The 13,234-nt window shown below is 52.7% G+C and overlaps 4 protein-coding genes across 4 annotated transcripts; 1 reads left to right on the top strand and 3 right to left on the bottom strand.

Moving 5' to 3' along the window:
• Nucleotides 1-321: 321 nt before the first annotated feature.
• N656DRAFT_777222 (phosphoinositide-specific phospholipase C-like protein) lies at nucleotides 322-3,302 on the bottom strand. The gene is made up of 6 exons (XM_064814779.1): nucleotides 3,105-3,302; nucleotides 2,922-3,037; nucleotides 2,898-2,901; nucleotides 2,240-2,856; nucleotides 1,376-2,161; nucleotides 322-1,316 (listed from the first exon to the last, which is right to left on the bottom strand). The coding sequence occupies exons 4-6, from the start codon at nucleotides 2,820-2,822 to the stop codon at nucleotides 793-795; spliced, it is 1,893 nt and encodes a 630-aa protein (XP_064671652.1). The 5' UTR covers nucleotides 2,823-2,856; nucleotides 2,898-2,901; nucleotides 2,922-3,037; nucleotides 3,105-3,302; the 3' UTR covers nucleotides 322-792.
• Nucleotides 3,303-3,725: 423 nt separating this feature from the next.
• On the top strand, nucleotides 3,726-6,210 carry N656DRAFT_570233 (kinase-like protein). The gene is made up of 2 exons (XM_064810132.1): nucleotides 3,726-4,838; nucleotides 4,903-6,210. Exons 1-2 carry the CDS (start codon nucleotides 3,981-3,983, stop codon nucleotides 5,953-5,955), a joined length of 1,911 nt encoding a protein of 636 aa, XP_064671651.1. The 5' UTR covers nucleotides 3,726-3,980; the 3' UTR covers nucleotides 5,956-6,210.
• N656DRAFT_570171 (uncharacterized protein) lies at nucleotides 6,211-9,559 on the bottom strand. Its single transcript, XM_064810131.1, has 5 exons — nucleotides 8,670-9,559; nucleotides 7,866-8,586; nucleotides 7,474-7,806; nucleotides 7,266-7,397; nucleotides 6,211-7,158 (listed from the first exon to the last, which is right to left on the bottom strand). The coding sequence occupies exons 1-5, from the start codon at nucleotides 9,167-9,169 to the stop codon at nucleotides 6,466-6,468; spliced, it is 2,379 nt and encodes a 792-aa protein (XP_064671650.1). The 5' UTR covers nucleotides 9,170-9,559; the 3' UTR covers nucleotides 6,211-6,465.
• Nucleotides 9,560-9,866: 307 nt separating this feature from the next.
• N656DRAFT_570110 (uncharacterized protein) lies at nucleotides 9,867-11,128 on the bottom strand. Its single transcript, XM_064810130.1, has 2 exons — nucleotides 10,115-11,128; nucleotides 9,867-10,049 (listed from the first exon to the last, which is right to left on the bottom strand). Exons 1-2 carry the CDS (start codon nucleotides 10,710-10,712, stop codon nucleotides 9,997-9,999), a joined length of 651 nt encoding a protein of 216 aa, XP_064671649.1. The 5' UTR covers nucleotides 10,713-11,128; the 3' UTR covers nucleotides 9,867-9,996.
• Nucleotides 11,129-13,234: the final 2,106 nt, after the last annotated feature.

Below are 13,234 nucleotides of genomic sequence, written 5' to 3'. Positions count from 1 at the left end.
GGGGAGGGTCAGCGACTCTGATTGGGAACGGATCATTGATTGGGAAAATTAAGGTACTTCCATTTACTAGCGTATTCTATACAAATTTAGGTATCCTAGTTTTCATACATCATACCATTAAAGTCTATAATATAGTGATTTATCTATTATAGTAATGTATAAGAATACTAATTAGTTGCATCTAGCTATCGCTCTATTGCTACCATCTCTCTAATATAGGCTATAAAGCAATGCAATCTACCTATAAGCATTAGAGATTTACTAAATATTGTATATATAGCTCTGCAGTATATATGACCTTAATTTTTTTTATATTGTTCTAGTGTAGTTTAATAATGTGTATATATGTAAGTAGTATAGATGTAAGAAGACGGTATGACATTGGGTTGCTAACAAATTTGTATGGCAGGGCATATACCGTAGTGGCGTCAATTTTCCCCAATCAATGATCCGTTCCCAATCAGAGTCCCTGACCCTCTCCGAAGGGGTGGGGCAGGTCCGCGATTATGAAGCCCTGACGAGTACGGCACCTCGAGCACGTAGTACCATACCTCAGCAGTCAGCACTGTAAGGTTAGTGTGCAGACAGCCTGAGTCTTGACTCTTCAAGCACTCCCTCAATTTCATCACAACCGGGAATTGCGCCGTTGAATAAACAGGAGATTTGCTGATATGCTCCGCGAAAAAGACTGACCCCTCTCTGATTAATGTTTAAGCACCCCTTCTGGCATGCTCCTTACCAATCGATCCTCGCTATGCAGCTGATGCCCCTAGGAACCTCCGAAAAGGCAAATCAAGCCAGCTTCATGGCTACTTTCACCAGTACCACCCCCTCCGTCTCAACCCCCTCAGCATCGACCAGATGCACAAACCTGTACCCTTCCCTCAGCCGGTCAACCCTCACGCATGCCCAGCCCGCCAGGGAGTCCTTGCCGATTTCGTCGTCCTTGACCAAGAACCTCACAAACGACAACTCGGGCACCACCCCGGGGATCCTCTCAAACCGCAGCTCCTGTCCCTTGAAATCCGGGTCGCACCCCTTGGAGGACTTGGTCTTGGCCTTGTATTCTCCCTCCTTCTCCATGCCCTCGGCGGGGACCGAGTCAGTACCGTGCCGCTCGCCGGGCTCTTCAACGTGGATTTCCACCTTGAGGTAGGGACGGAATGAGGATGGTTTTTCGTCACCCAGGGGCAAGGGAAGGGACTGCGCAGCGAGGACCTGGATCGTCAAGTCCATCACGTAGTGCCGGACGGCGGTTGCCTGAGGGTTGGGCGTGAGGGTTGTGGTGGCTGGCATAGGTTTCTCGCAGCGGTACCCTGGAGGTCGTCAGCGATCAGGCAACGAAGTTGACGAAGTGAGGGAACGACAAACAGACCTTCGGGCTTCAGAACATATCCGCCGGTCCCGGCAAACATGGCCTCGTTCAGCATCATCCCTTCGTCCCAGTTCTGCCAGTTCAGCGCAACGATTTGGATGCCCTTGCGCCAGAAGACGGCTGGGTCCAGGTTGGACGATCGGATCCGCAGCCCTGAGGGATATGCGCGCATGAGGTAGTGGCGGTTGTGGTCAAAGAGCTCGCGGGCGCTCTTCTCATGCACCTCCATGACGGCGTTCTCGGACAGAGAAAAGATGTGTGAGGGCATTGTCGCTTCTGGTTGAGTCAAGCTCTTGAACGAGACGCCGCGCGTGTAAATTCCCAGCTTGCTCAGAGCCTGGATGATCTTGGCTGGTTTCTGGTTCTTCTTGGCCGCCGCAGCACCCGCCGGGAGCGCCACTTCATCGCCCTCAGTCGCTTGTGGGCTCCCGCCTTCAGGCGGGGCATACTTCACCTTTACGAGGATCTTGTGGCGCAAATCGGCTGGAGAAGGCAGTTGCTTGACATCGTCAGTCGGCTCAGGCAATAACATCCCCCGCCATGTCTCCATCATGATAGCGACCATGATCTCCTGCTGCTCTGGGCTGCAGTGTGTTTCCAGGCTCACAATCAACGGGGTATCGGTAACGATGAAAGCGTAGTCCCTGATAGCTTCGCAGACTACCCGGAACGATACTTCCTTGGTCAGGGTGTACCCATGCAGGACGCGAGGCTCCTTGGTGCTGGTGGTCTTCTTTAGCGAGTTCGACCCGCCGCTCTTCTGCTTCTCAAGGGGGGCTTCCGCAGCTTTGGTTCCGTCGTTAGCTGCTTTTTTCGACCATGAGCGGGGCCGTGACTGGGGGATGCGCTCGGCAAGCCTCTTACCCAAGGATGTCTTCTCCATGCGGCTGGTTAGAGAGCGCTTCTTCTTGGTGGCCTTCCCCTCGTCCTCGCTGCTACTGCTTGTGTCACTCTCCGAATCCGAATCATCGCCATCCCAAACGTCGATCTCGATGCACCTGCAGCCACGCAGGAGGACGTTCTTGTAGGCATCAGCACTCGAATCACTCGACAGCTGGTTACCTGTCAAGTAGGTATTGTGACTCGAGCTGATAAAGTAGCTGGAGAGCGGCCAGGTGAGATCCTGCTCTTGGGGCGGCGCAACGACACTGGCGGCAGGTGAAGCCATATACTGGAGGTAAGAATTCAGATTCCATTCCTTCCCCGGTACCAGCTGTGCGGCGACCTCCGCCTTGGTATGCCGCTGTACGCCCTCCACAAAAGCGGCGGTCTTCGCAGGGTCCCAGGTCTGGCTACTCCCGGCATGAGCCGTGTATATCTTCTGTAGGTGCGAGAGAACAGGTCCGTTGAAGGCCGAGACGGTGTGGGCCTTTCCAGACACACCGCCACCCGCTTGATGGCTACCGTCCGGGAGCGGGTGAACACTGACTGGAGCTGTGTTGGCCATTGCTGGCTGGGGCTATTGTATGAACGAGAATCCGCTGGATACCGTTAGCAGAGCCAAAGAATGAGTCCCTAAGGAGTATGCGGTGAAACACAGACGTATCAGAGCCAGTAGGGAGTTGAAGAAAGCGACCAGATCCTCAGCTCTCGTCAACCACAAGGTTCTGGGTTCTGTAGGAGGTAAGAGAGGTGTCGGGTTTGCTTCTCAGAAAAATCAAGCTTCTAATCAGCTCACATTAGGTTCCAACAAGGCTTCCAATGAAAAAGAAAGGATATCAGCACTCACCCCTTCCATACATAATACATAAACTTGGTACTCTGTACTTGTACCGCTGTTGTCCAAGGAGCTGCAAGCAGTCGTCACCCCGCACTGAGGACCGGCAAGGATACAGGACAGGTCAAAGACCCCACCAACAGCATCGTCAAGTGAAACACCAAGCAGCGAAACCCCACTCTATAGGCCCTCCTATTCCTTCTCATGAACTTCTGTGTAATATTTGTCCTATGTTTGAAATGTACTACTTAGCATCGTACACGTACTGTAGGTGACGCTCCGACTTATACTACGAGTACTAGTACGGAGTCCCTAGGCTATAAGGTATGTGCTGAATCCGCACAGCGCTGCTGTGCATATGCACCACTGACAATGGGAAGGTTCCATGTTAGGCGCTAATTTTGAGTTGTCTTTCCCCGATTACAGGCGTGAGCGACTCGGAATAACAAACACTCGAGTCAATGTCGACTTGAACTTACTTGGAAATATGAACGGAAAAACGTCGAAGCCCGATGTCTGTGCTTGTACATACAATACAAGTCCATTGCATCGTTTTGCCCTGCACACGGGCTACCTGATACAACTTACCGCGGCCATAGCCGCCGAAGGAGGGTGCCCCTTTCCTAGGCAGCAGCTCCATTGGATGTCATGAAGTTTGCTGGCCACTTCTCGGCGAAGCTAAGGCAGCTGCGAAATGGCTAAGTACCTTACCTAGGGAAGCCATCATCTGGGTGGTTTGGTTTCTGTCTCGTCTTCTTGTTCTTGTCTCGTTCTTTAGATCTTTCCCCGTGGTCAGAGTCTCTACTAGGAGTAGTTATACCGACCTATAACGCTATGCACTGATCGTCTTCCCTCCCCCCTATCCTCCCTTACCACGCTCTTGTCGCTATGGTGGGAGATTCTGACTTGATCGCTCGCATATACCCCGAAGTTTCATGCGTCCTTGCATGGGATACGATCGAGAGTCATCCACTCAAGGCACCTCCAAGGTTCAGACTGCCTCCGTCCGAGTCAACGCCGGGCCGTAACAGCCGGGAGTCGACGGCATCTCTGGACGACGACCAAACCGCAGACAAGCTAGACAGCTTGCCTTGCATCGAATTGAGGTTCAGCAACCTTCCAAGAACCCCCCGAGGACTGGTGTTTGGCAAGGATTCGGACAGCGATGTCCTCTTGCCTTCACTGTCGGGTATTAGCAGACACCATTTCGCCCTTACCTACAAAAACACATTCAGCGATGGACTCTACCGCCTGATTGTGCGAGACCTCGGGTCCATGCATGGAACTGCCGTCACGTATGACAAGCAAGGTAAAGAGAAGCGAGTCAGATTCGACTGGATCATCGCCGGCTTTGAGTTGCCCAATAAGGCCGACGCCATCACTGTGCAGCCCCTTCCAATCCTCAGGTTTCGTATCGTTGTCGCTGATCATGATATAACTTCGGCCGCGTATATCGCCAAGGTTGAGCGATTCCTTCATGGGTCGACAGGTGTTGGGAGCCTCTTTGGTAACCCCCTCCGCCGGAGTGGGCAGGAGACGGATTGCAACACCGGAGAACTCACTCCTTCTGACGGTCCGATCCTACTCCTACAGAAAGTGATTGCTCAGGGTAGCTTTGGTACGGTTAGCCGGTATTGGGACGTCAGCTCCGGGGAGGAATATGCCCGTAAAGAGCCTGTTGGAAGAGAATATGATGAAAAGTTATGGCAAGAAGAAATTGACATTATGAGAAAAGTCCCCCCTCATGTGAGTGGGCATGAAATACACCGTCTTTAAACGTGGATTAGACATGAATCTCACATTCTGGCAGGAGAACATTGTTCGCCTATGTTTCTGGACCAAGGCACCGCGGCCGCTCCTATATTTGGAGTACATGCCATTCGGTAATCTGGAAAATGCCCATAAAAGCAACCCCTTTTCACGGGCTGAATGCCTGACCATCTTGAGCCAGAGTCTGGCCGCCCTGGTTTACCTTCATGGACAGCCCAAACCGATTGCGCATCGAGATATCAAACCGCATAATATTCTGGTTAAGAATCGCGATGCCCACCACAACCCAGAACATCTCCATGTCAAGCTGTCCGACTTTGGCCTTTCCAAAGCCGGCACCTTGAGGACATTCTGTGGCACCGACACTTATCTTGCCCCCGAGATTCATATGGAGAGGCCACGGCACAAGTACACGGAAGCGGTAGATATTTGGTCTCTGGGGGTTGTCATCTTACGACTCACGTACGGCCTGCCTCGGCCTGGTCACGGCTCCGGGATTGAGTGGTGCGAGAAAATTGTGAAACGAGTCAAAAGTCTGAAGTCAGACGACCTGGTCGATCTGCTGCAAAAGATGCTCGTCATTGACCCGACGGCACGAGATTCAGCCGTAGCTTGTCTTCCTGAATCTTTGCGGCTCTACGCGTCGTTTCGGGATCGTTCCTTGAGCCCGACACAGGCGTCGTTCGCCGCTTCCTCCCATACCCACGAAGACCGGATAGGAGTTGTTGCTCACTCCTTAAGCAGCGACCCTGAATGGGTTGGTCTCTCCCTGGATAGCAACCGCTCAGGGGCCCTATTCCGGAGCCAGGAGTTTCATGAACGCGACGCATCGCCTCCCAATCCTCCACAACAGAGGATGACGGAAATCGCGCGGCCATCCTCGCAGTTTCAACCACTTCAGGATGTGAGTTTGCTCGGCTCCAGGTGGTTGCAAGATCCAGGATGTTTTGGGTCCTCTATCGATAGCAGGAAACGCAAACGTGATCATCTCTCGAATGAAGCAGGAAGAAAGAGGAGGAGGAGTCAAAGAAAGGCGAAGCAAAGGATCAAAAAGAAAGGAAAAAGGGAAAAGGGAGATGATACTAGCAGTTGATCGACGAGTCAAACCTGCGATCCGGAGAAGAACAATAGGTTGCCCGGGCAACAGGCTGGGAAAGTCGTTTTTGAATAAGAGGCCAATGCCGACGAGTTTCAACTTGGAACCGCTACGCCACAAGATGAAGCAATCAAGTCACGGCTATTCTGTTAAGTCTGTATATTATCCTGCGGTTGTCTGCGGGGCTGGACCACATCGCTACTGAGATGATGGCTACGTTCAGGGGCTTCAGGGCTATCAACAGAATAATTGGTTTCCACCTTTGAACAGCCAATAAGTTGCTCAACTTGTTACTCCAGGGGTTCAGCTTTCTGCATATCCTATTATGCTTATTCAAGTTCCAATATGCTACGCGCGAGTATAATCGACTGTACAGCTACTCAAGGAATTCACTGGGAGCCCCGTGGAGCCATCTTGCTGTTGCAGACCAATAGCTCCACAGACCTTCCCAAGGACACCGACGTCCCCCGTTGCACACTACCGCACTTTCGCATAGGTACTGGGTAGCTACGCCGTCACCGTCGCCGCCGCACCTGTCCCATTCTGATGCCGCACACCCATCTCCATAGCACCACCCTGCTGATAGCTGGTGATCCCCACGTCTCCATCCTCTTGGGAGACAACATTGACACCCACCAGTTTCAACAACTGACTCATAGACCTTGATGCTAGCCTCGGCAAATTCGCCAGAGATCCCGGCTCATTGGCGGCTGCGCTGACTCCCACCTCGGTGCCTGTTCTTACCTCTTTCACAGTAGTAGAAGTAGTGGGATGAATCGCACGCGAAGTCCCGTGCCGCTTGCCGGTTCCCATCTGCTTCAACTTGCCACCCAGCCCCCGACCTTCCCCATGAGCAGTATCACTATAGCTAAACCATTTTAGCTTTACCATGATTCCTAGAGCCATGCGGGCCACACGGTTCCGGTCAACGCCACCGCCGGCGATATTAGCATGAGCACCTCCTCCTGACCCCTTGAGGGTGGCAGCGGCGGCGGCAGCGGCGGGGTTTCCTGCTGGAATGGCTGTGGAGGACAGGGCCAGGCGGTGCAGGACGGCCTGGCGCCAGGCCTCGCTGATTAGGCCGACGAGCGCAGTGGCCAGCAGGGTGAGGGCAGTCCACCAGACGGCGGCTGCACCGGACCAGTTGCCGACAAAGGAAGACGAGGATGGGAAGCGGACGATGTCGGTTGTGAAGATTGTCTGTGGGTTGTTAGAACCCCATGGCAAGGCTAGGGGAGTTGACGGGGAGGTCAAGGTAGGGCATGATAAGGGGGTTGGGGGGGGAATAAGGTAGGTAGGCGGCTTACCGAGACGACGCTCATGGGGAGGAGAATTAGGGTGATGGTGGCAAAGATGCGCATGGTCGCCGAGTCCTTGTGCGTCAATCTCGCGAGCTCCTTCATGGTCTGCTCGTTTCTGTTTTGTAATAGCCGGTGAATCTGTAGGTTTGAGATTGGGTCAGCATGGTAAGTAGTGGCCGAGACTCTCAACTCTCAGGGGGCGATCCAGACGTACCATATCTTCGCGTCTACTCCCCATCTCCTTTACCATTTTTGCGCGTCGCAGCATATCCTCGTTGGCGTGGCAAAAGTTTTGGATCTTGGCTGTGGCGTCGTCAATAGTTTCTTCCAGCTCTTCTCGGTCTGGTTCTATCCAAGCCGGTTTCAGCCTCTCCAACTTCTTGTCTCCAAGGAGACTTCTGTAGAATCCGATAAGGGCCTTGCAGACTCGCATGTTTGCCTCCAGGCCGACGATGCACTCGTTTAGGCTTTCCATGAACAAGTTGAGCTCCTTGAGAACAGTCTCCTCAACAACGTTGGCTGTCATAGAGGATGCGTACGAATTCGTCTGCCATGAATCAATTAGCCCCAATCTTGGAACAAGGCAAGGCACTGCGGGTGACGTACGAGTTCCTCTAGAATGTCATCCAACGCATGTATGTAGAAGCCATAGTCGCTCAGGGACCACTCAATCAGCCAAACCAGTACATCCAAGCTGGCCTGGAAGCGCTCCTTGGTCTTGCTCGTCGACGAGACTCTGTCAACAGTGGATAAGACGCCTTTGACATCGTAGTCACTGCACTTTGTGGAGTCCTTTTCGCCGTTGGGGTGCTCGGGACTGGTAACGATCCATACGCTTTTACCATTGTCGATGTCAAAGCTGTGGTATACCACTGTCTGCATCACCCGCCGTATGCTGTTTTGCTCACCATCACCCGCGTTGTCAGCGTCCAAGTTGACTTCACGCTTATCGTGGCGTTTCTCGGGGCGCTTGAGCCAGTTGAAGCGTCCACGGGACCTGTGCTTCGAGGCATGGGCGGGTTCAGTATCCAATCCCCCGCCGTCGAGGTCATCTTCGTCGAACATGGTCCTCAGCTCAAAGGAGAGCTGGTAGTGGAAGCCGCTGCGGCCAAGCTCCTCGACTCTGAAGTTGGGATGAGCAAATGTCTTGAGGCTTCGAAAGCCGCCAAAGAACAAGTCGCTGTCCCCTGTCATTGGGTTGTGGCCAAAGTAGGAAATGAAGTTGAGAAAGCAAGGGGAAACGTAATGATAGGTGAGCAGTCTAAGCAACATGTCTTCGGTGATTTTGAAGCGTTGACGCGAGCCCCGATCAGTCGATTCCAGAAATCTGATGCAACCGTCAGCTAGGTCAAATTAGAATAATCTACCGTAACCCCTAACGAGGTGATTAAGGGGGCAGGCAGTACAAACATGAGTCGGCAAACCGGATCACCAGTAGTCCCAGTAGGAAATCTCAACAAATCCTCGAGATCTTTGGGGGACAAGATGAAGTACGACATGCGGTCGCCCATGGCGGCAATCGATGGGTTGCTTCCGTCGGCGCTATGGAGTGTACCATTGTCCGAGCCACTCTCACCCGCATGCCCCGAGGGGTTTCCGTTCGAGCCATAGGTAGGAATACTGGCCTGGATGCCGCAATCATGGATAATGAGGCGGATTTTCCTTTTGATGGCGTTGGCACGGGCACGGGCGCGGGCACGGGAGGTGTTCCCGCCCCCGGGTTCAAAAACCAGGAGGACCATCTCCTTGGTCTCCTCGAAATGCCGTTTGAAGTCCTTGATCAATTTTGCACTTTCGGTGACACCAGGAAGATTATCCGGGTACGATTCCCAGTTCTGCAACGCTTCTTTGAAGGTGCTGGGTCTCCTGAGGAGACGCTCAGCAACAGAGTCAGAATCATTAGCGGCCATGGTGATGGTATAGCCTCAATGACAGGCCGCCATTCCTTCCAGAACCTTGAGGAGAGCTGACGGTGGTGGAGGCAACTCCGACTTATGAGTCTCTTGAGGAACTCTCAGCGAGAGCGTAGTACTGGTAGACCTGCGAGTGACAAATACACGCAGGGCTTCGGGATGGTGGCTGCATGATCAGCTCCCCCCCTCAAAGCCTTGTTTGCGAGTTACCGTAGTAGATGTTCTGCACCGGGTAGGCTCCAAGTATGCTTCGTTCTCGGATCACTGCCGGCAAAGAAGGCTAGGGGCTCTTCCCAAGATTCTCACCCTTAGGGTCTTCTAGGAGTCCACACCAGTCCATCATCTCTCCCCCAATTGTGTCCGAGAAGGATCCGAGAATCGATGTATATCAACCTTGAAACTTTATCGTGGAGAACTAGCGGACCAAGAGCCGCCGAGCAAGTCAAGTCACTTTCCACGTTATCTGTAAACAACCGGGAGTTGCAGCACAGTTGCAGCACAAAAGCAATATCTGGACCCAAAAAGTCAATGGATTATCCAATGGAAGGTGGCTGTGGCTTCTAACACGGGTAACTCAACCAACCACAACAAAACCGGGGTGATCATGCCCTGAAGAATGAAGAACGCTCCTTCCCAACCTCTATGTTATGTGCAAAGCAGACAGAAAGCGCAACCGGTCTAGCAGTCACCGTTTCCACCTCAGGTTCTCACATTCTCGGCAACTATCATTGCTCATTCATCAATCGCCTCGTGCCTCCAAGTCCTCGGGAATGGGGCCAAGGCCTTCGAGTTCTTTCTTCTCCTGTTCGAGGTCATTGAGGAACTCATCCACGTCCTCTTGCCTGCCCTTCAATAAGTCGATATCTTGGATCTCTCCCTTGGCAGCATTAATATCTTCATTAGCGAGCCATAGCTTTTTTCATGAAATGGATAGCAGCTTACCGTGTTGAGTTTTCTGGGAAGAATGACGACGTAATCCTGTTTGAGCACCGTCTGCAGGCAGCACGGTTACCTGGTTAGCTGAAATCTGCAGCTTCGTTCCACGCGTCGTCGTCCCAGTGGTCAAGACAGACAACAACAGAGAGGGGTAGTGAAGGCGGGGAACCCCCTTCACGTTCTGTTCACTGACCATCTCAGGCTGGTCCTTGAGGATGGCCTCATCGCCAAACTCTAGCTGGAGGTATCGTTGCAGGTTGGCCCATTTCAATCCGCGGGCGGATATCTTCACTTCGTAGTACCTCTGTTGCTTGCTGCGTCTGATTTTGAGCCAAAACGGCTCTTCCCTGTCGGGAGGAATTGACTCCTGGGTGATTGACCACGCCTTTGATCGTATTGAGGCCGCGCGACCGTGTGGTTCGAGGGCCATGACGGCACGACTTGTGCTGAAAAGATGAAGACTGAAGTGAGCTTCTGGACGTGAGCCCCGAGCTGGAGGGCTGCGGGGGGATTTGTTTGATGAGTAGTCGGCAGGTGCCCCAAAGCAGAACGGGAGAATCAGCCACTCGCAAGGGCTGCGCCCCGGGAGCTGTGGAAGCTCCATCGGATCCGTCCTCGACGGGCTATGTCACATTATGTAGAATGTGTCACTCCCACTTTTTGCCCATTTTCCTTCAAGAACTGTATATACGGGTTTCGAGGTTGGTGGATTGAACAAAACGACTTCACCTGGAAGCAAGTTGAACTGAGGTTCAACCCGTTGCCCGGTTACCCCTGGCGGGCATCCCCAGTCATCACATGGGCTTTTTATATTCCGCTACCGAACTCTTTCACAAACCCATTGGGCACCCACTAGGGGTGCAAAGATCTAGAAATTGCTGTCGGCTAGCATGACCAGGAAAAGGGGGCCACTTGCCCCGGGCTAAGCGCCGTATCAGCGAAGGGCACCAGACGACCAGTGATCAGATTGCAAGGCGCCATGGTGAATCGGATGACTCCCTGGCAAGTGAGCTTTGCCAAGTATGTACAACTACTGGCAGTACGACACGACTGCGTTGCACCAAAAGTGCCATTATCCAAGTACTGCTAACATGCACAGTACATGCAGAGAGCTGTAATTCAGATTTCAGAACTTGTAATCCTATCACATCTCATCAAAGGGCTACTGTACTCAGCAGGCACCCATGAATTTGCGTGACCATGGGTACTAGTCCCTCTTTGTTTAGATGAGCCATCTTCATCGCCACGCGGATCATGGCTGCAGTCATGAACTGCATCCGAAGATGTGGCGTCGAAGCCGGAAGCAAAATCAGAACAAGTTCGGCTGAGGCGGCTTCCAGGGAGAAATCCATCCAAGCACTTCTCGAATCCGATTCACACTTTCCATTACTATACATACAACTTTTGCAGGTGGGTTACTAGGTAGCTAGGGTCATATGTGGCTCCGTCTGTATGGTAGTTGGGTGCAACTCCTCCTGCACCCAGACGGCGAACATATGGAACACTTATATCAAGTGCTTCAAGTCCATCACTTACATACTTACGTCGTAGATCCGCTTATTTTGCTCCGCTTCCCCCTTGATTTGACAAGATGCTCGAAGATCAAGGTTCAAGTAGCCCAGATTGCCAACAACTACCCCTGTCGGGGTAAACAAGCCCCTACTGGCTTCCTGATTGTCCATGCTACTCAGCAGCCGCGCAAGTTAGTATGTGCCTGAATGATTTAAGCTTGTGTTACGAGGAGATGAACAATCACAAAGGCTCTCTTGCGAAGACAGGAGTTCATATTTGCACCTTGCTGGAACACCACATGCAGAGGTCAGGCCATCATGATCCCGACATCCACCACGGCATTTATAGACTGCTCTTTGTGGACCATTGAACTTCCAGCTTGTCTCTGGGCAGCACGTGTAAGTACCCAATTGCCCGGCTGCCCGACGCCGCAACACGTAGACCTAACGTACATGATCTTACCAGGCCGGTGTTTCACAGCATGGTGTGATTCCAACCTCCCAGTCCTCTCATTGGCATTCCTTCGACTCAGCGCCTGCCTCGCCCGGCTAACACTTTCAGCCGAACACGGAGCAATCTCTGACTGTCATATCCTCCCTGAGCCGGAGCGTAGGATAAGCAGTACCTAGGCAGTCAGCTTGAGCCCGACCTGCTCACCAACATGACGTACAGGGTCATTTCAATGTCCCAATCCAACGACAGACCCAGCCATCCTCTAAGCCAGAAGACTCAATCCAAGTCAGAACCGTGTTGTCCACGCCGTTGGAGACAGCACCAGCCGAAGGAATGCCACGCGAGGCCTCCACTGCCATGCCAGGAAGTATGGATCCGCCATCGACGCCAACGGCACCACTGCGTCCTCAAGTGCGACTCGCACTAATGCCTGCCGTCGCCCACACGCTCCCGCTGTCCGCGACCCTTCGGACAACCTAAGAAGGCCAAGACACCTCCTACCTCCGCAGTCTTCGACTACCCCTTCCTCCCAGTCTAGCGAGCAATTATGTCACCAATCCGTCGTCTGCCCCCGATACGTTAGTTGTGAACGACTACATACCTTTCATAGCTCAACACAACCACTTCCCCTAAAGGGCGGCCTCCATATTTCCTTGGCGAACTTGACAGCATGTAGTCCGACACTTTCCAGAGTGCTGTCCGGGGAAAGAACGCGTTGTTGAGAGCACATCCAGTAGTAAAAAAAAAAAAAAAAAAAACAGCCCTACCTATGCGGTGGCTGACCTGCCTCCCACCACCCAATGGATCCCCATTACACCTCACTCTTGGGGGGCGTAAGGTTTTGCTTGAAACCGAGTACGTGTCGGGGGTGTTCTTTAGGTACCTCACCCCAATCGACCATCTCCGCCCTACTACCTAAGGTAGGCTACCTTCCATACCTTACAGAGGAAAGAACCAACAACCACCCAGTGTGGCAGGTCTGTATCAAGGAAGGTACATGTGGTTTGGCTTGTACCACCCGTCTTCCATTCCTCTTGCCTGATTTTGAGGCCTGCTTCGACCCATGAATGCTACCACCACGTTTTATCCCTTAGGTGCTTCCCAGCCCTGCTCACATCAGAGGTCCCAGACGCTAGACAGCGTTATAGATTCTGCAGATCT

This window comes from Canariomyces notabilis, assembly GCF_033297395.1.
Source record: "Canariomyces notabilis strain CBS 508.74 unplaced genomic scaffold N656scaffold_6, whole genome shotgun sequence".
Lineage (NCBI taxonomy): Eukaryota > Fungi > Ascomycota > Sordariomycetes > Sordariales > Chaetomiaceae > Canariomyces > Canariomyces notabilis.
Note: the sequence above shows the minus strand (reverse complement) of the source record. Positions and strands in the feature narration are given on the sequence as shown.

Coding starts and splice junctions, on each gene's coding strand:
- N656DRAFT_777222 (XM_064814779.1), bottom strand. CDS start 2,822: ATGGCCAACACAGCTCCAGTCAGTGTTCACCCGCTCCCGGACGGTAGC. Junction 2,162..2,239: donor CATGGAGAAGACATCCTTGG/GTAAGAGGCTTG, acceptor ACGGAACCAAAG/CTGCGGAAGCCCCCCTTGAG. Junction 1,317..1,375: donor ATATGTTCTGAAGCCCGAAG/GTCTGTTTGTCG, acceptor GACGACCTCCAG/GGTACCGCTGCGAGAAACCT.
- N656DRAFT_570233 (XM_064810132.1), top strand. CDS start 3,981: ATGGTGGGAGATTCTGACTTGATCGCTCGCATATACCCCGAAGTTTCA. Junction 4,839..4,902: donor TGAGAAAAGTCCCCCCTCAT/GTGAGTGGGCAT, acceptor ACATTCTGGCAG/GAGAACATTGTTCGCCTATG.
- N656DRAFT_570171 (XM_064810131.1), bottom strand. CDS start 9,169: ATGGCCGCTAATGATTCTGACTCTGTTGCTGAGCGTCTCCTCAGGAGA. Junction 7,807..7,865: donor ATGACATTCTAGAGGAACTC/GTACGTCACCCG, acceptor GATTCATGGCAG/ACGAATTCGTACGCATCCTC. Junction 7,398..7,473: donor GGAGTAGACGCGAAGATATG/GTACGTCTGGAT, acceptor TCAAACCTACAG/ATTCACCGGCTATTACAAAA.
- N656DRAFT_570110 (XM_064810130.1), bottom strand. CDS start 10,712: ATGGAGCTTCCACAGCTCCCGGGGCGCAGCCCTTGCGAGTGGCTGATT. Junction 10,050..10,114: donor TTCCCAGAAAACTCAACACG/GTAAGCTGCTAT, acceptor AATGCTGCCAAG/GGAGAGATCCAAGATATCGA.